The 24,013-nt window shown below is 43.7% G+C and overlaps 1 protein-coding gene across 1 annotated transcript in view; it reads right to left on the minus strand.

The window, feature by feature from the left end:
- Positions 1–4,590: 4,590 nt before the first annotated feature.
- The window catches only part of DNER (delta/notch like EGF repeat containing), a 91,556-nt gene continuing 72,133 nt past the window's right edge, over positions 4,591–24,013 (minus strand). The window contains exons 9-13 of the mRNA XM_068145211.1: positions 21,553–21,675; positions 19,520–19,633; positions 17,916–18,047; positions 9,844–10,090; positions 4,591–5,675 (exon numbers count right to left, since the gene is read on the minus strand). Coding sequence (XP_068001312.1) covers positions 5,564–5,675; positions 9,844–10,090; positions 17,916–18,047; positions 19,520–19,633; positions 21,553–21,675 — 728 coding nt within the window. The 3' untranslated portion in view covers positions 4,591–5,563. The remainder of the gene's footprint in view (positions 5,676–9,843; positions 10,091–17,915; positions 18,048–19,519; positions 19,634–21,552; positions 21,676–24,013) is intronic.

Raw genomic sequence — 24,013 nt, forward strand, 5'->3', positions numbered from 1 at the left:
TGAGTACTGGGGAGTAACTGGTCATCATCTTTGATATGTAGAACCATCTCAGCTTCAAATTCATAGCACAATAAAAGCAGAATGGCTCAACAGGCACCTGTGAAAAGCAGATCCTTTCTTATTTACATGACGTTGCCAGGTTTGTTTTGACAGGCAGCTCTAGCCATATCACTGAAACAGATGCTCAAGTTAAATTAATAAGAGGTACTGGTGTCATAACAGACCACAAGACATTACAGACAGCACATCTCAGCTACCTCTGAAGAGAAGTAGACTGGTGCACAGGAAAAGAAACAAAAAATCCAGAGTGAAGGGAATCTCCTTGAGGAGACAACATTGCTGCAAGAGGGATAAACATGATCTCTCCTGATCTATGGGACTCTAGCAAAACGTTTGGGGTCAGTGAACTAGAGCAGATTGTTTCCTTTAGAGCCTTAGGAAGCAAAGCAGACTGTCTTATTGTCCTAAATTATTAACTTTGCTGCCTTTTGATACTTGGCACATCAATTAGGGAACTTTATTTGGTAAGTTTATTTATTTACATTCCTTTGCTGAAGATCTCACCAAACAAAGAGTAGTCAATGATTTATTCGTTGCTAAAGAGAAAACTTATCTACAAGGATTGTCCTATCAGTGTCTTAAAAGGAGGATTATGAACAGGAATTCATAATAGGAGAGAAATCTGACTTTTCCACAGAGGTCATTTTTGTTATCCATTTTCCACCAGAGAAGAAATGAAGCCAACTGAGCCCAGATGAGGTTGGATGTGGCCTGACTGCTTTGAAGTTTTGATTGTTTTCACTGGTTGACCACATGCCCATCTACATGAGTCACCTCCACCTAATTGGAGATCTTCCAAAAAAATGAAGGGTACGAAGGATTCAGATGCTGGGTCCCAGAGGGTCCTTTGCAGCACACTGCACTCTGCCCATCTTTGGAACAATCTTCAGCTATTTCAGGCAGTGGCAGTATTCCAATTGCTGTGATGTCAGAGCTGGTCCCATCTCCTTGATTAGATGCTTAAGACAGACATAAAGGTGGCTCAGAGTCAAATTTGCCTTATGCCATCCCTCCTGAACCCATACAACTACAGTGTTAGGCAGAAGCTCAGCCAAAGCTTCAGAAAATAAAAGACAAAATGGCAAAGAGGAGACAAAGCAGATCAGCTCCATACCTCTCACTTGGCACTGGCTAAGTTCATCTGCTTGAGCAGAGCATTTCACAGGGGGAATACACTCTGAGGGATAAAACGTATTCTAAACAAACAATCCTTCAGAGTGACTTTTTTGTTACTAAACAAAAGGTGCCTGAAATCCATAATGCAGAACGTCTCTCTCTTGGTAGCCAACAGCTTTGAAGGGAGGGTTTGGGCACACACTGGGCTGCCTGGACATTTCCGTTTCTTAAGTTAGGAATGTGTCAGAACTCATTAGCTCTTGATAAACTATTCATAGCAGGGAATGCCTGAGAAACTAAACTAAACTAAGCAGCTGTTAGCAGAATGAGAAGGGAAACTCAAATTTTGGACAAAAAGGGATTTACCCATATGAGGTGGCCTGTAGGCAAGATGAGTGAGGAGAGGCAGTTTAATTCCTCTCAGCCATCCACACAGAGAATAACGTTCCGAGGTGTTGAATTTATTCCTTATGAGGTGTCTATTATTATCAAAAGAGGAATTACGTATCTTCAGGAATGTCACATCTCTTCAGATGCTTCTCAAGAAAGCCCTGCTGGAGGAAAGTCAAGCTGTTTACAGAAATTAAGCTACGATAGGATGAAAACATCAATACTGTGACTGAAGGAAACTTCAACAAGAAGAATAGACATCCATGCTGCTGGGGGAAAAATACACTCAGGGATGTTCTCTTTTCAGAGGGAAGAGGAAAGAAAAAAGGAGGTAAACTTGAGAGAACACAAGTACAGGAGGTTAATGACAACTCTGGAGACTTGTCCCCATCTGCAGGAGGAGCTGAAGGATGTCAGCCTGCTGCCAGGGGGAAGGACACATACAATCACCCTTTTCTGCATCTGAAGATTTACAGCAAAATCAGTGTGTGATACATGAATGGTAGGTGGTATTTGCTACACATCTATATCTATCTATATATCTGGTGCCCCCAACACAAGAAGGATGTGGAATTGTTGGAGCAGGTTCAGAGGAGGCCACAAAGATCCTCAGAGGGCTGGAACACCTCCCCTATGGGATAGGCTGACAGAGTTGGAGGTCTGCATCCTTGGAGAAGAGAAGGCTGTGGGGAGACCTTATATAGTGGCCTTTCAGTACCTGAAGGGGGCCTACAAGAAAGCTGGAGAAGGACAAGGGGTGATGGCTTTGAGCTGGAAATGGAGACATTTAGACTGGAGATTAGAAAGCAGTTCTTTACAGTGGAGGTGGTCAGACACTGGAACAGGTTGCCCAGGGAGGTTTGGGTGCCCCTTCTCTGAAGGTGATCAAGACCAGGAGGGGAAGGACCTTGAGCAGCCTGGTCTAGTGGGAGGTGTCCCTGCCTATGGTGGTGGTGGGGTTGTAACTACATGATCTTTAAGGTTCTTTCCAACCCAAACAATTCTATGATTTGCTCCCTATACAGAACAAACCTCCTCCAATTTGGGAAAAGGATATAGAATAACCAGTGTCCTTTGCAGTCATGTATATCCTCAGAGAGACACACTACAGAAAGAACCATAGAATGGTTTAGATTGGAAGGGACTGTAAAGATCACCTAGTTCCAATCTCAAACAGTAACCAACTTGTTCTAGCAGTTTCAGAGCTGGGATGAAAACTCAGGATGAGTCTGTCCCCTCCAGGTCTGAGGGCTGCTCCATCTGGCAGGCAGCGCTGTGCCTCACAAATAACTCAGAAATGCAGTGATTCAGGCACAGTGCATGCATAACATGCCAGTGGAGTTCAATAAAATAAATTGGAAGGGGCAAAAGTAATTTTCACAGCACAATTCATGGGAAGCACAGGATGATTTACAGAACCTAGAGGCTGCAAGCTGACAAGAAAATAGCTCATCACAAATTCTTTATCTTTCAAGTCAGTCACTTGAGAGAAATATAGGATGGTCAAGAGTCACTATCAAGATGTGATTTGTGTGCAGAAGAGCTGCTGCTCATTGCAACATCTCTCTTGTAAAATATGGACTATTAATATGTATATTCCCTAGAACAACAGAGTGGCTTGTCTTCCTGCTTTGTTTAGACTTGGAGATCTTCAAAGATAAACTGTTATTTTATGACTATTTACGACTACTTTAGCCTGGAGAAGAGAAAGCTCTGGGGAAACCTTACAGCAGCCTTCCAGTATCTGAAGCGAGCCAACAAGAAAGCTGAGGAGTGACTTTTTACAAGGGCTTGTAAGTGACAGGAGGAAGGACAATGGCTTTGAGCTGGAGGAGGGGAGATTTAGACTGGAGATTAGGATGAAATTCTTTACAGTGCTGGAGAGACAGTGCAACAGGTTGCTCAGGGAGGTTGTGGTTGCCTGCTCCCTGGAGGTGCTCAAGGCCAAGCTGGACAGGGCCTTGAGCAACCTGGTCTAGTGGAAGGTGTCCCTGCCCACAGCATGGGGGTTGGGGTTGTAACTAGATTAACTTGAAGTTTCCTTCCAACCCAAACCATTCTATAATTCTATGAAAAGGCCAAAAATGGTGAAGAATGAGTATTTCCTTTCTAACAGAATTAACAAATCAATGATAACAAGACATTTCCCCATTTCACATAAGCTACAAATAATGGTATGGGGTACAGCTGTTCTTGACCCTTCTTTCAAAGGAGTTCTTGACGTGTTCCAGAAGTCAACAGCCACCAGATACAAATGCCCAGCCTTTGTCATAGAAACTTGTGCCTGAAGAATAAATGAGGGGCTTGAAACTAGTTTCTTTAGGTCTCTTACTAGTAATGATTGTCTTGGGCCAACATCATTGAAAGCCCATGGTAGCAGATACGGGTTGCCAGAAAAGGTAGTCTGGATTTCTCAGATGCATTTGGCATTTCCATCATTCCAACACAGCATGGTGTTACTAACCTGCATATTGACCATCCAAGCCCATGCCATGCCAAAGGATAAGAGGATCATCTGAGCAGTGCTTCCCTTTAACAGTTAAAGGTTCCACTAAAATAGATTTTCATTTGCTTTTCTTACAACTTTTCAGATTTTGCTGTATCTGCTGGGTTGGTTTGGTTAGTTGATTGGGTTTTGGTGCTCCTCTAGAATGTAACCTCAAATAAACATTACATTTTATCAACTCTAATAGCCTCATTTACAATAATTCGTCTAACTCTTGTCAGCACTAATTGTGCAATATGTGGCAAACAATTCAATTGCTGTGACTGTAACTAGAAGCCATCCTAATAACGAAATTCAAACCTAGAAGTAACAGCCAGATGGACTCTGCCCACCTAAACAGGATAGCAAAATCTGTGGCAGCTTTTTAATTTTTACAGTTCCTAATTAGGTTTATCTTCAGTGGCTGATCTGAGGTGTGGAGATGTCAGTGGCTGCAAGTAAAGGGAAGGACTGCCTGAGACAAAGCACTGCACTCTCAATCAAAGTAAGAAAAGCAAAGAAACAGCTGCAATCTTCACTTGATAACATTTATTCAGTATTTTCTGAAATAAGCAAGAATTTGATGAAGCCTGTGAGCAATCAAATACAGCCACAAACCCCCCAATACTGATCCTAAATAAGAAGCACTATGAGAAATACACAACAGGTCATGGAACGATACTGTACGTCAACAACCTTCAGGAAACAAACAACTCAAACCATATGCTTAGTTTACTCACAATATAAAAAACTTTAACCTTTAAAGAAAAATAAGAGATTCAGTCCAATTGTGGGATATAATCCCATGAGCACTGAAGTCAATGGAAGTTCCTCCATTGGTTTCAGTGTTGAAAGGATCGTGGCCTTACTTTGCCTCAAGAGGCACTTCAATTGTTTTACAAGGCCTAGTCTGAATACCTTTACAAAAATGCCAAACATGAACTCAGGAGTATGTTTCAGCAACTTTCAGGAAATAATGGAGAAACAGGTTATCTATCCATGCATGGAATAAGGCAAAAGCTAATTCATTCAGATTAGGAGTAATAATTTTTACTAGTTTCGTTTTCACAACACAGACATTTTAGACTTTTTTTTTGTAATTAATGGATATATTATATATCATATTATACTTCACATTTTTCCTACCTCTACTGAGAAAGCTGGCACTGACATGTCATAAAGAACTCCTCATTAAGTATCATTTTCTGTTCTGTAACAACCACAAGAAACTCTTCTGGGTTTAATAATAGTGTCTACCAAGAGAAAAGCACACACTATCATAAGCTTATAGGTTTTAGAGCTCAAGGTACATTAAAATGTAGTTAATGAAGTTCACAAATTCTGTTTCAAAATATTTTTTTTTTCCAAACTAAAAGCTGCAGAAAATTGGTTCTTAAATAGTCTAAAGCATCTAATGGTTTAAATTACTTATGCTTTCTTCTTAAAAATATTTAAATTAGGTTAGTAGCCCATCCTTTTGAAAAATAATCCAAAAAAAGAGAGAACACTAGATTACAAATCTTTTGTCTTAATCAGTGTAACCAGAGGTTTGTCATCTGGGCTGTAATCTTCATAGGCAATGGGGGTTGCATCATACATCGCAGGCCGGGATTTCTTGCCAAACCTGGAAACAAAAGAAAGCTTTTGGTGACAAACAGCATGAAAGAGTTCACAGCAACAACTCACTGAGGTATGACATGCAGTAGAAACAAACCCAGAGAGTCTAGGTAAATTGTATTGCAGCCTGCCTGAAGTACAAAACTCTGTATCAAATGAAGAAACATCACAGCTTGCAAATGAGAAGGTGGTCCCTAAAGCTGTAAGTAGTTCTCTGGCTGGAGCTTTAACCTGTACCAAAAGAACTGAGTAATCACAGAATGAGTCCAGTTGGAAGGGACCCTCAAAGATCCTCTTGTCCAAACCCCTACAGTCTGCAGGGACATATCCAACTAGATCAGGTTGCTACCACATGAAAGACAGCAGAAATTTCACTGGAATTCAGCAGGATTAGAACACAGAGAGACTGCAGAAGGTGAGAGTGAAACTGATAGCATTTCAGCCAGGCCAGAATTTCATTTCAGAGCATGCTCTAACAAGCAATATTAAGGTCAGGTCACATATAATTACAAAGAGTAAATAAGAGACAACTGTGTAATATTTGCATCTGGAAATGCAATAGTTGTGCACTGAATTAAGTCATAAGGATAAGGATGACCATGAGTCAACAGTGTGCCCTTGTGGCCAAGAAGGCTTATGGGATGCATCAAGAAGACTGTGGCAACCAGGTCTAGGGAGGTTGTCTGCCCTCTCTACTCTGTCATGGTGAGGCCACACCTGGAATACTGTGTCTAGTTCTAGGGTCCCCAGTTAAAAAGGACAGGGACTTGCTGGAGAAGGTACCAGAAACAGCTACAAAGATGATGAGGGGACTGGAACATCTGCCTTAGGAGGAAAGACTGAGAGAATTGGGGCTTTTTAGTCTGGATAAAAGAAGACTGAGGGGCATCTCTTAAATGCTTATAAATACCTCCAGTGTGGGTGTCAGGAGGATGGGACCAGTCTTTTTTCAGTGGTGCCCTGTAACAGGACAAAGGGTAACAGGCACAAACTTGAACATAAGAAGTTCCATCTAAACATGAGGAGGAACTTCTTTAATTTAAGAGTGAAAGAACAATGGAACAGGCTGCAGAGTCTCCTTCTCTGGAGACATTCAAAACCTATATGACCTTCTCTAGGCTTTGGCAGGAGTTTGGACTCGATCGATGATCTACAGAGGTCACTTCCAACCCCTAAGATTCTGTGATAAGCTACAGAAAAAGTATTTAAAAAATGAAGTCTCTGCTCACTTGACATTCACTAGGGAAGCACGCTTACATTATCAACAGGCTGCACTCTGTTTGAAACACTGGCAAAATGTAACTGCAGTTAGGATAGTGCAATGCCACATGAGCACATCAGCAAAGGTTCACAAGCAATAGGATCACATCAGCAGCCTGCTCCTCCTGGGCAGTCATGGCGGATCTGAACCAGGCTGTGTCTGCCTGTACAGAGAGCCCCTGCAGCTGTGGCGTCACAGCCCCAGGACTGGCACATCCAGAACTCTGTTAGATGTCTTTAGACTGCATGGACAGTCTACCACCCTTCTTATAATTTATTAAGACACAAAAATGGTGCTTAAAGTGCAACTTGAAAGTGGGAAAATCACTAAAGAGCTTTAAATAATAAAAAAGATCACAGGAAAATGAGGCCAAACAGGGTCAGGTCTGCTTTCTTTATGGACCTGATGCAGAGAAAATATTAACACAGAAAAGTGACCCACATTAAGGAGTCTTTTTTATCCCCTTCTTACATACCATATTACCTCAACCTGATCGAGTTGGTGATGTCCCTGCTCACTGCAGGGCAGTTGGAGAAGATGATCTTTGAGGGTCCCCTCTAACCTGATGTGATTGTGTGTACATCAGTTTGTGTAGACTGAAAGGTGAGATTTGGAAAATTCCAGTTTTGAGGATAATATTTAGGCCAAAGATTTTTATGCTACTTCCTGACTGTTCCTATTTAATTCTTGGCTATTTTCAGTGATCTAGAATTGCTGACAAAATTAAAATAACTTAGCTATTATAATGGAATAACAGAATTGGTTTTGTTGGTAAAAACCTCCGAGATCATCGAATCCAACCATCAGCATGAGAACACCATGTCCTGAAGTTCCCTGTCCATGTATTTCTTGATCTGTGGTAGAAATTAATTTTTTTTCAAAGTACTTCAGCTGTCAGCAAGGCCAAATATCAAGGATTTCCCTGACCTAGGTGCAGGACCTTTCACTTTGCCTTATCGAACTTCATGAGATTATCCTCAGCCCACCTCTCCAGCCTGTCCAGGTCCCTCTGGATAGCATACACCTCATTAGGAGGGATGTCAGATACAGAAGAAGCAATACTGGCTAGGAAGCAAAATAGCACAGAGGATCTTCAGACACTAATGGAATGCAAAATTAACAACATCAACAGAAAGCAAAAAGGTTTCATTTTGAGATGTATGATCAGAAATGCCAGAATTAAGATGCAAGAGGTGATATCAGTACAGGCTGGGGATCATGAGATTGAGAGCAGCCCTGCAAAAAAGGACTTGGGGTTACTGGTGGATGAGAAGCTGGACAGGAGCCAGCAATGTGCACTTGCAACTTGGATGGCAAATCACATCCTGGGCTGCATCAAAAGAAGCATGACCAGCAGGTCAAGAGAGGTGATTCTGCCACTCTGCTCTTCTCTGGTGAGACCTCACCTGGTGTGCTGTGTCCAGCTCTGTGCTCCCAACACAAGATGGAGATGGACCTGGTGGAGTGGGTCCAGAGGAGGGCCACAAAGATGATCAGAGGGCTAAAATACCTCTCCTACAAGGACAGGTTGAGAGAGTTGGTACTGTTCAGCCTGGAGAGGAGAAGGCTCCAAGAAGACCTTGTAAGTGCATTTCAATATCTGAAGGAAACCTACAGGAAGGCTCAGGAGGGACTGTTTAGAAGAGCTTGTAGTAACAGGACAAGGGCAAATGGTTACAAAATGGAGCAGAGCAGACTTAGTCTGGACATTAGGAGAAGGTTCTTTACAATGACAGTGGTGAAATACTGGAACAGGTTGGCCAGAGATGTGGCTAAGGCCCTATCCCTGAAGACATTCAGTGTCAGACTGGATGAGGCCCTGAGCAACATGATCTAGTTGGATGTCCCTGCAGACTGTAGGGGGGTGGACAAGATGATCTTTGAGGGTCCCTTCCAAATGGACTCATTCTGTGATTACTCAGTTCTTTCGGTACAGGTTAAAGCTTCAGCCAGAGAACTACTTACAGCCTTAGGGACCACCTTTGACAAGCAAAGAAAGACTATTTGGAGCCTGTCCCAGGGGTACAATAAAGAAGCTGACATGATCCAGGAGATGATAATGGAAGAATGAAGAATTTTAGTCTAGGGTTTGTCTGGTTTTAGTATTTTCTAAAAAGGGCAGAGGATGGGGGGGTGCCAATGTGGGAGGCCACAACACCTGATGTACATCATTAAAAGGAACAATGATAAATTATTCTTCATGGCATCCTGAAGAACAGCCTAATTCAAAGCAAAGAAAGCTCTTACTAACTCTGTTCAACTCCTTTGGAGGTTTTTCAACAATTGTTAGCAGGGACCTAGGCATAACTGGTGCTATATCAGTGCAGTGGCTTACACTTTTACAGTAAGCCTTGAGCTCCCTTCCAGTTCTTGAGTCCCTTCCAGTCCTACTTTTGTATTATTCTGATACCAAGTGTTCTGAATTGAAAATGCTCCATTAAATTTAAAGTTAAAAAAATTACTATCTCTAGGAAAACAAGTAGGAAAGATTCTACTTTTGAGGAAAACAGGAGCACATAAATGAAGGATTTCAAGCAAGCATCATTAAATCATCTGGTAAACAAGTCACAAAATCAACATGCCTTTCCTATCTAAGCAAATTACTTGTGTATATCAGTTAAAGAGCATTTACATCCCAAAGAGAAGATCTTACAGGCTAAGAACTCCACATCTGTTACACCAAATACATTCAGAAAAACTCCCTCTGTTTTCAAGGAGCTGTGCTGGATTACTGTGCCTCAGATAAGAACAGAATAGGGATCAAAGGAAAAAAGAACAAGGAGCAATGCCAGTGCTTCTGTCTCTCCACAGTGAAGCAGCCCATTCTCTGCCAACAGCAGTTAGATGCAGTACTCATGGACTGCAATTACATTTCATAACAGATTTCTCTTAAATTACCATCCCCAGAACAAACCTGGCATGTCGGATGGAAGCAATTGCACTACTGAATTCGCTGTCAATGCTTCTGCAGTTGTAGAATTCCTCATAAGCTGGCCTGGAAGAGCCTTGATATTCAATCCGGCTGATGCGACATATTCCCACGATCAGGATGATCAGCATCAGGACAAAAGCCACGCAGAGAGCCCCAATGATGATGTAGAGGGAGTGACGAGGCATATTTGTTAGACTCTCTGCCATACGCCCGGACTTCCACTGCAGATCTGCAATACCATACGAAAGATTATCGGCAATTTGTAGTTTATATCCCTCCTGCTGAACAGAATTCTTTTAAGATCATAGAATCATAGAACTGTTTTGGTTGGAAAAGACCTCCGAGATCATCAAGTCCAACCTTCAACCCAACACCACTGTGACTGTTAAACCATGTCCCAAAGTGCCATGTCCACACATTTCTAGAACACCTCCAGGGATGGTGACACCATCACCTCCCTGGGCAGCCTGTTTCAATGCCTGACCACTCTTGCAGAAAAAAGTTTTGCCTAATATCCAACCTAAACTTCCCCTGGCACAATTTCAGGCCATTTCCTCTCATTCTGTCACCTGATACTAGGGAGAAGAGACTGACCTCCATCTCACTCCAACCTCCTTTTGGGGAGAGATGAGAGCAATGCGATCTCCTCTCAGCCTCGTCTTCTCCAGACTAAACAATCCCAGCTCACTCAGCTGCTCCTCACTAGACCTGTTCTCCATACCCCTCACCAACCTCACTGCCCTTTTCTGGACACACTCCAGCACCTCCATGTCCTTTTCAGAGTGAGGGGCCCAAAACTGACCGCAGCATTTGAAATGCTGCCTCATCAGTGCCAAGTACAGGGGCACAATCACTTCCCTACTCCTACTGGCCACTCACTTCAAATTCTGTAGAGACTTTTGAAACTGAGGTGTAAGTAATCTGAGCCTCCCTAGGCTCTGTTAAGGGTATATCACCATGCCTAGCACACAACAAATCTGAGTAGCTCTATTTGGATCCCTCACTCATCTCTTTTGTTGATTCTTAAGGAACACTCACCTAGTTTGATCTCCTGTATGACCTAAGTCATAGAAAGCCATCTAGTTATTAATCTTGCATTATGTTATACTATAGGCTCTCTAAGGGCTGGCAGGTTTTATGAAGAAGCTTCTAGTAATGCACCAATTCCGTGCAGATTGCTCTAGTAGGTAGTGAAACCTTCCACTGAAATGTGTGATTTAGTATGTATTAAACATGCTTGGGTTGTAATTTGTAACACAGGCTTCTGTTATGCCTATCTCCTCCAGACTGCAGAGACTTTAAAACCAGCATTTCAGGGACAAAAAGGGCATCTCTTAAGGTGCTACAGCACTGAGCCCACCAGAGTCTTCTCTCAAGCATAATTTTCCTGAGAGGTCTCAGAGCACACCTTAAAGTAAAGCCTGTCTGAAAGAGACTTCTTGTTTTTATGTATTACAGGTGTTCAGAAATATCCTTGATGCCCAAGCTATTGTCTATCATAAACAGATTGTCCAGCAATCATCTGTGTCTTCAGAAGTCAGGAACCCAGCTGCGATGCATGTACACCAATGCACGCAGCCTGGGCAACAAGCAAGAGGAGTTGGAGGTCCTAATCCATCAGGGCGACTATGATGTAGTCGCCATCTCAGAAACTTGGTGGGACAGCACCCACGATTGGAGTGCTACAATGGGGGGTTACAGGCTCTTTAGGAGGGACAGGCGAGGGAGAAGAGGAGGAGGGGTGGCTCTGTATATTAGAGAGTCAATCTCTGCCACACAACTTGTGGTGGAAGATGAGGTAGTTGAGAGCCTGTGGGTCAAAATCAGAGGACAACCTAACAAGTCTGACATCCTGATTGGAATCTGTTACAGACCACCCAACCAGGATGAGGCGGCTGATGAGTTGTTCTACAAGCAACTGGAAGCTGTCTCAAGATCATCTGATCTTGTCCTTGTTGGTGACTTCAACCTCCCAGATATCTGCTGGGAACTTAATTCAGCAGGGGGAAGGCAGTCCAGAAGATTCCTGGAGCGAATGGAGGACTGCTTCCTGACACAGCTGTTAAGCGAGCCTACCAGGGGACAGGCTCTGCTTGACCTGCTGTTCTGCAATAGGGAAGGGCTGGTGGGAGACGTGATCGTGGGAGGCTGCCTAGGGTGCAGTGACCACGAGATAGTGAAGTTTTCAATATGCAGGGAGATTGGGAGGAGCACCAACAGAACCTCCACCTTGGACTTCCGAAGGGCGAACTTCAGCCTATTTAAAAAACTTGTCTGCAAAGTCCCCTGGGTACCAGCCCTCATGAACCAAGGGGTTCAGGAGGGTTGGACCTACTTCAAACAGGAGCTCTTGAAGGCACAGGAATTGGCGGTTCCCATGTGCCGGAAGGCAAGCCGGCGGGGAAGGCGACCAGCCTGGATGAGCAAGCAGCTCCTGGAGGATTTAAGGGGGAAGAGGAGGCTGTATCACCTTTGGAAGGAGGGGAAGGCTTCTCGAGGTATGTTCAAGGAAGCTGTTAGATTATGTAGGAATAAAATTAGGGAGGCTAAGGCCCAGCTGGAACTGAAGCTGGCCACCTCAGTCAAAGATAATAAAAAGCATTTTTATAAATATATTAACAATAAGAAGAAGGGCAGGAAGAACCTGCACTCCCTAGTGGACCTGGAGGGGAACACAGTTACTGAGGATGAGGATAAAGCTGAGGTCCTGAACACCTTCTTTACCTCAATGTTTAACAGCAAGGCAGGAGTTCAGGACGAGTGGTCTCCGGAGCTGGGCGTTGGGGTCGGGGAGCAGAGTAATACCCTGGAAATCCATGAGGAGTTAGTTCGGGACCTGCTGAGCCACTTGGATATCCACAAGTCCATGGGACCAGATGGGATCCATCCTAGGGTGCTGAGAGAGCTGGCGGATGTGCTAGCTAGGCCACTCTCCATCATTTTCCTCCAGTCCTGGCTCACTGGTGAGGTCCCAGATGACTGGAAACTGGCCAACGTGGTCCCCATCCACAAGAAGGGTCGGATGGAGGAACCTGGAAACTACAGGCCAGTCAGCCTGACCTCAGTGCCAGGGAAAGCGATGGAGCAGATTATCCTGGCAGCAATAACTGCGCACCTAAAGGATGGCCAAGGGCTCAGGTCCAGCCAACATGGATTCAGGAAGGGCAGATCCTGCCTCTCCAACCTGATCTCTTTCTATGATCAGGTGACCCGCCTGGTGGATGTGGGGAGGCCTGTGGATGTGGTCTACCTAGACTTCAGCAAGGCCTTTGACACCGTCCCCCACAGCAAACTGCTGACTAAGCTGTCAGCCTGTGGATTGGACCACTACACTCTGTGCTGGGTTAGGAACTGGCTGGAGGGCCGGGCCCAGAGAGTGGTCGTGAACGGTGCCGCATCCAGCTGGAGGCCAGTCACCAGTGGTGTCCCCCAGGGATCAGTGCTGGGCCCTGTCCTCTTCAACATATTTGTTGATGATCTGGATGAAGGGGTAGAGTCAGTCATCAGCAAGTTTGCAGATGACACAAAGTTAGGGGCAGATGTTAGTCAATTAGAGGGTAGAAAGGCTCTGCAGAGGGACCTCGACCGACTGGAAAGATGGGCAGAGTCCAATGGGATGGCTTTCAACAAGTCCAAGTGCCGAGTGCTGCACTTTGGCTATGGCAATCCCATGCAGAGCTATAGGCTGGGGTCGGAGTGGCTGGAGAGCTCCCAGACAGAGAGGGACCTGGGTGTGCTGATCGACAGCCACCTGAATATGAGCCAGCAGTGTGCTCAGGTGGCCAGGAGGGCCAATAGCATTCTGGCCTGCATTAGGAATAGTGTGGCCAGCAGGAGCAGGGAGGTCATAGTGCCCCTGTACTCTGCTCTGGTTAGGCCGCACCTTGAGTACTGTGTCCAGTTCTGGGCTCCTCAGTTTAAGAAGGACATTGAGACACTTGAGCGTGTCCAGAGAAGGGCAACAAGGCTGGGGAGAGGCCTTGAACACAAGCCCTATGAGGAGAGGCTGAGGGAGCTGGGATTGTTTAGCCTGGAGAAGAGGAGGCTCAGGGGTGACCTTATTGCCCTCTACAACTACCTGAAGGGTGGTTGTAGCCAGGAGGGAGTTGGCCTCTTCTCCCAGGCAACCAGCACCAGAACAAGGGGACACAGTCTCAAGCTGCGCCAGGGGAGGTTCAGACTCGAGGTGAGGAGGAAGTTCTTCACCGAGCGAGTCATTCGTCATTGGAATGGGTTGCCCAGGGAGGTGGTTGAGTCATCGACCCTGGAGGCGTTCAAGGGGAGATTGGACGTGGCACTTGGTGCCATGGTCTAGTCATGGGGTCTGCGGTGTCAGGTTGGACTCGATGATCCTCGAGGTCCTTTCCAACCTAAGTGATACTGTGATACTGTGATACTGTGATCTGTTCTTCTCTAGCATGGGTCAGAGTATTTCTAATTAACCTGTATTTCCCTCTGAGGTTCACTTTTGGCAGTCTTTTCAATCTACAGGCTTGTAAGTTATTTCAAGGAACAGACTTGAATCATTCTGACTACAGAAACTTGACACACTGCAGAAGTTATTTCTAGCAGGTGACTGTTCCTTTTTTCAATGGACTTCTGCTTTGCACTGGTTTAGAAACTCCCTCTACATAATCCCAGTCTGAGAAAGGACTACCAAGCAGATGCTCTGGGTATGTTAAGATATTCTCAGGAGCCACATCCCGAGGTTGTTCACGATGGCAGATAACTGAGCATGCAAACTGAAATCATAGCCTTGGTGGAATCTATGGATATAATCACCCTCTATGGTAGAGATACAGGAGAATGTAGAAGTACAGAGAGGAGAAAAAAGAAATAAGGAAGGAAGGAAGAAAGAACAAAAGTGAGTTTTAGAGGAAGGTGGGGAGAAAGCCTGAAAAGCTGTAACACCTGGGATTCTGCTGAATGAAGAAATGGTTGCTCTTTGTTTACAATAGTAAAGGTTGTCCCAGAGCACCTCTGAGTTTGGGCTTGCTTAGACTTTTTGTCTACAAATGTAGGCTGAGTTTTCAGGACTGAATGCTTGTTTGTGTAATTTTCAGTCAAATTTTGATCAGCCTGAATCATTCAGTGATGTATCTAAAGTGCTGCTACTGCAATTTGCTCAGCTGGAATATGAGGAAGAAGATACAGCTGTGCTGTGTGCAGCTTGGGATGGGTTTCTATTTATGTTTTGCAGAACATTTGTCACACGCATGGTTCTGTCAGCTTGTCAGGCTAGGCCAAATTCAGATCTAATGTGCCCAGCTCTATGGCAAGACTGTTCTGGTTTAGATTTGTGTCCTCCACGTCTTGGGTGACAAAGATGAGAAAAATGTCTTCCTTTCTTCCTTAGCAGATAAAATATATGTCATTGGGGATGTACCTCAGGATCTTTGGTACATGGAGGAAACACAGGTGAGGACGGTGCTGCCACTGGAATGGGAGAGAGGAAACATTGGAACAGGCTGCCCAGGGAGGTGGTTGAGTCACCAAACCTGGAGGTATTTAAAAGCTATGTAGATGTGGTGCTTGGGGATATAAGTTAGTGGCAGACTTGGTAGAGCAGAGTTAATGGTTGGACTCAACGATCTTGAAGGTCTTTCCCAAGCTCAATGATTAAACAATTCTATGAAGATAACAACTTATACTCCAAAGATTAGAAAAAAAAAACATATGGCAGCTCACAGAATTCTCAGTTTTCATAGTAATGCTCACTAATTTTTTTAATAACTAGATTTCACTGTACACCACACAACCTGTACTAGAAATCCCATGTAGTGCTAGTTTTGAAGTAACCACATGGTTTGCCTTCTCTTTGTAACTACATTAATAATTACAGAAGAGGCAAAGGTAATGATATTAACAACCAGCAGGCATTAGGAAATTCATAGGAGACATTTTGTAAGCATTTTTACAGTGAATGCTCCACTAAATGCAAATACATTATGTTTTGGAGGGGAAAACATCCTCTTAGTAATTAAGACCAATTTAATCCTATTTAATTGGAATTGCTAACACTGCTAAAGACCATAAGATGATACAGTAAATGTGACAGTTCATCTTGGCTAGTTTGTTGTCTATACAGAGCTTGAAAAATTAAAGGATATCATTTGACAAGAAGATAAACCTGAAATCCTGTTAGGGTAGTCACTTCAAGCAGGTAAAACAGATGGTGACAAAATAAGGAACTGTTACTAGTAAACAGAGACTTGTTCCACAAAGAAATACCAACAGCCTCCTTCATGGCTAGTAACAATCACAAAAGATGAAATCATAGAATCACAGAAGGGTAAGGATTGGAAGGGACCTCAAGAGATCATTGAGTCTAACCTCCCTGCCAAAGCAGGATCACCTAGGGCAGGCCACACAGGAATTCACCCAGACAGGTCTTGAAAGTCTCCATAGGAGGAGACTCCACAACCTCTCTGGGCAGGGCTCTGTTGCCCTTACAGCAAAAGTTTTTCCTCATGTTAACGCGGAACTGCCTGTATTCCAGCTTGCATCCATTGCCTCTTGTCCTGTCACAGGACCCCACTGAAAAGAGACTGTCCCCTTCTTCTTGACACCCACCCTTCAGATATTTAGAAACATCACTAAAATCTCTTCCCACTCTTCTCCAGACTAAACAGCCCCAGGTCACTCAGCCTGTCCTCATCAGACAGATGTTTCAGTCCCTTCATCATCCTCATAGCCTCTACTGGACACTCTCTAGTATATTATATGTGATATCTCTATCCCTCTTGAACTGGGGAGCCCAGAACTGGACACTATATTCCAGCTGTGGTCTCATCAGGGCAGAGTGGAGGGGGAAGAGAATCTTCCTTTACCTGGGAGCTACTCAGTCAAATAGGTTCTCCCTTCCATTAGAAGCCCAAAGCCTGGCTTCATCATGTCTTTCTCTATCATTCAGATGGATAGCCCAACACAGAGGAAGTCTGTATGCAATGTCTGAATTTAATTCCCAATGTGTTTTTAACCATTATGTACATATTTTTCTAATTCTCATTTCCCTTAAGACTAATCCAAACCAGAATTTTGTAGACTGCATTTTTTATACCTCTTATATTATTATTATTACATATATACACACTCTAGTAGCTTCCTGATTTGTTGGATAAAAAACCACCCCAAAGAGTAATTTCACCCTCTTCAATTGAGAGCAACTGACATGAGCAATACTATATGATTTATTCTTCAAACACTGAGGTGGAAACAAAAGGTTTAATATTTCTAGTGGAGAATCAGCCTTGAAGTATTATCAACGCCAGTTGAAACTCAGCTAGTTCCCTGTCTCCTATCACAGCAGTCAAAAGATAAAAGGACAAATCATCAGTGAATGGCTTAAAACAGCAACAACAAAGCGGCTCTGCTTCTTCACATCATTTTAGCTTACACAGTTTGCAAGCATGCAATACAGGCAGGAAATCCAAGCTCTTGAGCAGCAAGCAAGGCCACCGCACCTCAGCTGTAAACAGATGCTATGTGTACAGAGATACATGCTAACCTGAAACAATCCAGTGGCATGAAAGAGCAAAGTTCCAACAGAGTTTTACCCACTCTCTCTCCTGTACACTACCAATGAGGTCAGAAAGGAGTTGACCAACCATAGATATAAGCTTATGCCTGCCTGTCATGCTTTAAGGGCATGTGTCCCTCAGAGGAGGAAGCAGGAATAATTGCATAGCGGAACAGCAGAAAAGGCTCCTTCCACCCTCTACTCTGCTTCTCTCATTTCCCCATGTATTTGTGTGCACCTTACTCTGTATCTGTGGTGCAAACAGCCAAACTCTTAGTCTCAAGAGCATGACAAGAGGACTCCAGAATAAGCATCCCTGATTACATATAGCACATCTGCAGGTTGCAGAAAGCATGCAAGCCCATCTGTTTCCCTTTGTCATCCATCCATTCCTTAACAAAACAGAAGTATAATTGTTCAGCACACTGAGGCGTATCTCCAGGATGATCATTGCTTTCTCCAAGAACTAACCTCATTGGTCTGTCAGCCCACTACATATTAGCTGTGTCAGGCAGAATGACACTACAAAACTTACGTATTTCGCAGTTTGCACCGACCCATCCGTGTGGACAATGGCAGATGTAACCTCCAGGCTGATCTATGCAAGTTCCACCATGGTGACATGGGTTGCTGTCACAGTCATTTACATCAGCTTCACATTCTTCACCTTATTTTGGGGGGGGAGGACAGGACAGCAACAAAAACCAAACTTATATATAGCAGGTGCCTCATGTAGCAGGTACATCATTAGTCTAGACACAAAACACCTTACAGCTCAATAGCATCTTTATTCTCAGAACATTCAAAAGTATTCCATAACTGAGAGAAGATGGGAATATTATCCTCATTCAAATAAGTGAAAACAAATTCTAAGGGCTGGCTTGGCTAACCTCACCCAGATTATGTGTGCCTCATTTCTCTAAATGTAAATTTGATCCCAAGAAAATGTGGTATTACAATTTATTACATAGATTCTGAAGTGCTCTACAATGATGTAAATAATCAGTGCCTCTGAGAAACAGTCATTGTACAATAGAAAGCTAATTCTTTTCCCCAAAAATGGTTTTTAATTAGCACAGAGCAAAAAGCACAATTTGCTCTACAAAACAACTATGAAGCAATGAATCGCAGAATCATAGAATGATCTGGTGTTGGAAGGGACCTCAAAGATCATCTAGTTCCAGCTAGCCCTGCTATGTGCAGGGACACCTTCCACAGGTTGCTCAAGGCCCTGTCCAACCTGGCCTTGAACACCTCCAGAGTGGGAGGCATCACAGTATCACAGTATCACTTAGGTTGGAAAGGACCTCGAGGATCATCGAGTCCAACCTATCAACACAGACCCCATGACTAGACCATGGCACCAAGTGCCATCTACAAGCTCGCTGGGCAACCTGTTCCAGGGTCTCACCATCCTCGCTGTAAAGAATTTCTCCTAATCAGCAGTCTAAATCTCCCCTCTTCCATCTTAAAGCCCTTGCCCCTGATCCTATCACTACAAGCCCATTCAGTGATAGGATGAGGTTTATTTATTACTATCCCAGTGGATATTACAGTAAATGACTAACAGAGCATTGGGTGGTAACTTATCTTGACAGCAGATGACACCAATCATGTTGGTTTAAATGCAGGGCCAAGGATCAAATCAGTCACTCACCATTATTCTCAAAGTATAAATGGATTTCCTAACAAGCATTTTAGGAGTTTTAGCAGTTGTATATTAAGGTAACAGAGTAAGTTGTTTCTTCAGTTCACAGTAACTAAGGTCAGTGTTAAAACATGTAACAGCTTTGAAGCCTCCAATGAGTATATCCACTTACCTGAAAATCTTCAAAATACTGCTTTTAAAGTGCAATCTAGCCTCAAGCAGTAAGGTGGTAACATGTTAAGCACACACTCTTTTTACTAACAGGCTTCTTTTGTTATTTTCTTTTTTTTTTTCTGAACAATTAATAAAGTTCAAAGCAGTTGCAAGCAGTATGCAGAATGTTTTGATTTCACTAGACTGATTCCAATTCAGTAAATTCCAAAGTAGTTTCATTGAAGAGACAGCCTTACTTGGTATTCCTCTTCTTTTGGACACAGTGAACACTGACAACCAGGCAATCTGTGTAACATGTAAATATGTAAATCACTTGCCTGTATATCCAGGTGCACAAATACATGTTGCATTCAGGCCTTCACTGTCACAAGTGCCACCATTCTGACAGTTGATGTTAATACAGGGATCTTTGTATAGCTCACAGTGTGTTCCTGAAAAGGTGAAATTGATAGTTGCCATTAACATGATCATAGAATCACAGAACTGTTTCAGTTGGAAGAGATCTCTAAGACTGAGTCCAACCTTCAACCTAACACCACCATGGCCATGCAACCACATCCCAGAGTGCCACGTTCACATGTTTCTTGTACACCCCCAAGTACAGTGATTCCACCACCTCCCTGGGCAACCTATTGCCATGCCTGAACACTCTTGCAGGAAAGAAATTTTTCCTAATACCCAATCCAAACTTCCCATGGCACAATTCCAGATCATTTCCTCTTGTCCTATTGCCTGGTACTAGGGAGAAGAGACCAACCCCTAGCTCACTCCTTTCCTTTCAGGAAAGTTCCTTTCAGGAAAGTTCCTTTCAGGAAAGTTCCTTTCAGGAAGTTGTAGAGAGCAACAAAGTGAATGAAGCAAGCTCAGTCACCAGGAAAAACTGCTTGTAGCACCAGGTCCCTATGGCAGTTGCAACCTCCTTCTCTACCCCAGCTCAGGAAATATCTGGACTAGAGGTGAGGCTTTTGAGGAGCTGATCTTTATCAGCTTTTTGTCTCTGATGCCCCTCAGTCTCGAGTTCCTTGCTTGGAGAAACCAGCCCTCCAACTAACGGAGCAACTGAGCACAACCAAACCGACAGGGGTGCACATGGAGTTGTGCTATGGAGAAGAGTGCTGTCTCTCGCTATACTCCACAGAAGCAGCCTTTGCAGCTCGGAACTTCTCCCCGTTAGAATGGAAACTAAGGAACCTCACACCACCCCCTGCCTTGGTGAGCACAGATACATATATATGCTGGGTATCCATGGGAGATTTTTCTTTTATGAGTGAGTTGTGTGCATGTTTTAGTTCATCACTCCAAATAGATTAATATCTGGGCCACTCAATTTAACAAGGACACTGAGATACTTGAATGTGTCCAGAGAATGGCAACGAGGCTGGGGAGAGGTCTCAAGCACAAGCCCTATGAGGAGAGGCTGAGGGAGCTGGGGGTGTTTAGCCTGGAGAAGAGGAGGCTTGGGGGAGACCTTATTGCTGTCTATAACTACCTGAAGGGAGGTTATAGACAGGTGGGGGGTGGTCTCTTCTCCCAGGCAACCAGCACCAGAACAAGAGGACACAGTCTCAAGCTGTGCCAGGGGAAGTTTAGGCTTGAGGTGAGGAGAAAGTTCTTCACAGAAAGAGTTACTGGCCACTGGAATGTGCTGCCCAGGGAGGTGGTGGAGTCACTGTCCCTGGAGGTGTTCAAAAAGGGATTGGACATGGCTGGACCATAAGTCATGGTTTAGTTAGTCATAGAGTGTTGAGTGATAAGTTGGACTTCATGATCTCTGAAGTCTTTTCCAACCTTGCTGATTCTATGATTGAGGAACATTTTTCCAACACCATCCAAACCTGTAATTTCATTGTGTTGGAAGGAGAGCAGATTTAATTGCAATAAATCAGTGGCTATAAGTCACCTGGTTTGTGTGTTTCCTTCACAACAGTCCCCCACTTTCTTCTAAAACAAAACGTGCTGCACACACAGTGCTCTCAGCTGTGTGTGCAGGTCAGATGAGAACAGAACACCAAATCATAACATTATGGTTAGTGCTCTTTAAACTGTCAGGAAAAGCTGAGGGTCATTTCCTTATTAAGCTCTTAAAATGATGAATTCTGTTAAAGTGCAGTGCAATCACCAGCATGAAATACAGACTTAGCCTCAAGCAGCTGTAGTGAGTGTTAGTTATCAGCACCAATAAGGACTGATATGCTTAATGAGGAAATGCTGGGGTAATGGTCCTTAAGACACAGTCATTCAATCTTAAAACAGAAAAAGAAAATAACACTATCAACACATAAAACTACATTCAAAATGTTCTCACAGCATGATTTGAAACTGAATACACAAAAAAAAGAGCCCACCCTACCTTCATATTCAGCAAGGCACACGCACTCATATCTGTTGACCAGGTCTCTGCAGGTGGCCCTGTTCTGGCAGGGGGCAGAAAGGCATTCATTATATTCCTCTTCACAGTAAAGGCCATGGTAACCTATATCACACAACGAGGAAACAGAGCAAGCTAGGAAACACTTCCCAGGAAAAACTGCTAGTTAGGTGATTGTAGGCTACGGGCAGATGCTTGCTAACTGACATATACTGTGCAGAAAGACACATGTTAAGATTTTAAGGTGAAAGCTACCCAAAAAATCTTGGAAGCACCACGTCCTGAGAGAAGATTTTGTGCCAAACCAAAATGAGGCCATAAGCACAAGGCTGGTGACCAGGACCACTGAATACATGCAAAAGCTCCTATAACCATCTGTTAAACTGCATGAGCTAAACGATCAACTGCAGAGGAAACACACTCCATGGTACTACTTCAGAAGTCACAAGCACCTTTCATACTCTGTGGAACTTTTTCTGACACACCTCAGTTGTTTCTCCCCCCCATATGCTATCATATCTATTTAGAGGGCAGGTGTTAATGCCTGTATGTCTGCTTTCAGTTTCAAACTCCATTTGCCTTTAAGAAAGCCTAATATAAAACTTTGCTGCAACACAAAGTTATTAAATTTCTAGACAGATTTCTTCACTTTAGGGCTGGGTGAGGAGAAAAATATCCAAAGCAAAGAGATAAATACTCAACTCTTAAATTCTCAGTTCTAAAAACTAATTTAGGAAAACAGCACCTAGCAATTTCAAATACCTGCAGTCCAAGAAGGTGTTTTGTCAGACCTGGAACCAAGTGATAGAATCATAGAATGGTTTGGGTTGGAAAGGACCTTAAAAGAACATCTAATTCTAAAGCCCCACACCATGGGCAGGGACACCTTCCACTAGACCTGGCTGCTCAAGGCCCCTAGCTTGAGCACTTCCAGGGAGAGGGCATCCACAATCTTCCCTGGGCAATCTGTTCCATTGTCTTACCACCCTCAGTGTAAAGAATTTCTTCCTAATTATTTTCTTCCTAATTATCAACTGATACAAATTCTAGTTTCTACTCTTAGTAAGACAGGATATGCCAGCTCTATTTAAACAGGATTAGGTCTGCTGCTCTTCAGCTCAACACTCAATCCTTTTCTGTAAGGATTCCTCTATGATGCAAATGAATAGCAAATCCATTAAACACTTCAAAAAGGAAGACTGAAAATTTGTAATGAAAGAATTATCATCTTCACATCCTGAAACATACAAAACAAACTAGATGTTAGAAAATACTCTTCTGCACTGCATAATGACATTATTCAGATGAAAACTGCCCGTGCCATTCACAGAAACAGATGAGCTGAGAACATTTTGAGGTCACTTACACATCTAGAAGCAGAAAATTTTGGAACTGAGTTCCCAAAATTATTTCCACTGCCCCCCTGGGCAGCTTATTCCAATGTCTGACTACTCTTGCAGGAAAGAAATTTCACCTCTTCTCCAAAGTAAACCTCTCCTGGCACAATTTCAGGCCATTTCCTCTCATTCTGTCACCTGATACTGGTGAGAAGAGGCTGACCAACTATCCAATATTACTCCTTAGTTTATCTGTCATACACTGGGAATTTATTTTCCTCTTACATTCTGCAGTTTTCAAGTTTATAGCTCTATGGGAACACACTTTGGGGGGAAAAAAGGAGGGAAGTGCCAAAATTAGTCAAATTAAACCAAAGATTATTGGCTTTCTGGGCTGCCAGCACACATGGCTGGTTCATGTCAAGTGCCTCATCCACCAGCATGCCCAAGGACTGTTCTCAATCCACTCTCCACACAGCCTGTATGTGTGCAGGGATTGCCCCAACCCAGGTGCAGGACCTTGCACTTTGCCTTGTTGAACTTCATGAGACTGTCCTGGGCCCACCTCTCAAACCTGTCAAAGTCCCTCTGGATGACATCCCTTCCCTCCAGTGTGTCAACTGGACCACACAGCTTGGTGTGAAAAATGAACTTGCTGAGGGTGGTCTTGATCCCACTGTTCGTTTCACCAACAAAGATGTTAAACAGCACCAGTCCCAGTACTGATCCCTGAGGGACTCCACTTGTCACAGGTCTCCACTTGGACATTGAGACATTGATGTCAACTCTTTGAGAGTGGCCATCTAGCCAATTCCTTATCCACTGGGTGGTCCATTCCACAAACCTGTGTCCTTCCAATTTACAGACCAGAATGTTGTGCAGGACAGTGTTGAATGCTTTGCACAAGACCAGGAAGATGATGTCAGTTGCTCTTCCCTTATCCACCAATGCTGTGACTTCACCATAAAATGCCACCAAATTTGTCAGACAGGATTTCCCTTGCTGAAGCCATGTTGGTTGCCACCAATCACCTCCTTGTTTCCCATGTGCCCTAGCAGAGTCTCCAGGAGGATCTGCTCCATTATCTTGCTGGGCATTGAGGTTAG

This window comes from Melanerpes formicivorus, unplaced genomic scaffold (genome assembly GCF_026170545.1).
Source record: "Melanerpes formicivorus ecotype bairdi unplaced genomic scaffold, bMelFor1.0.p_v2 SCAF_12, whole genome shotgun sequence".
In the NCBI taxonomy this organism is placed as follows: Eukaryota; Metazoa; Chordata; class Aves; order Piciformes; family Picidae; genus Melanerpes; species Melanerpes formicivorus.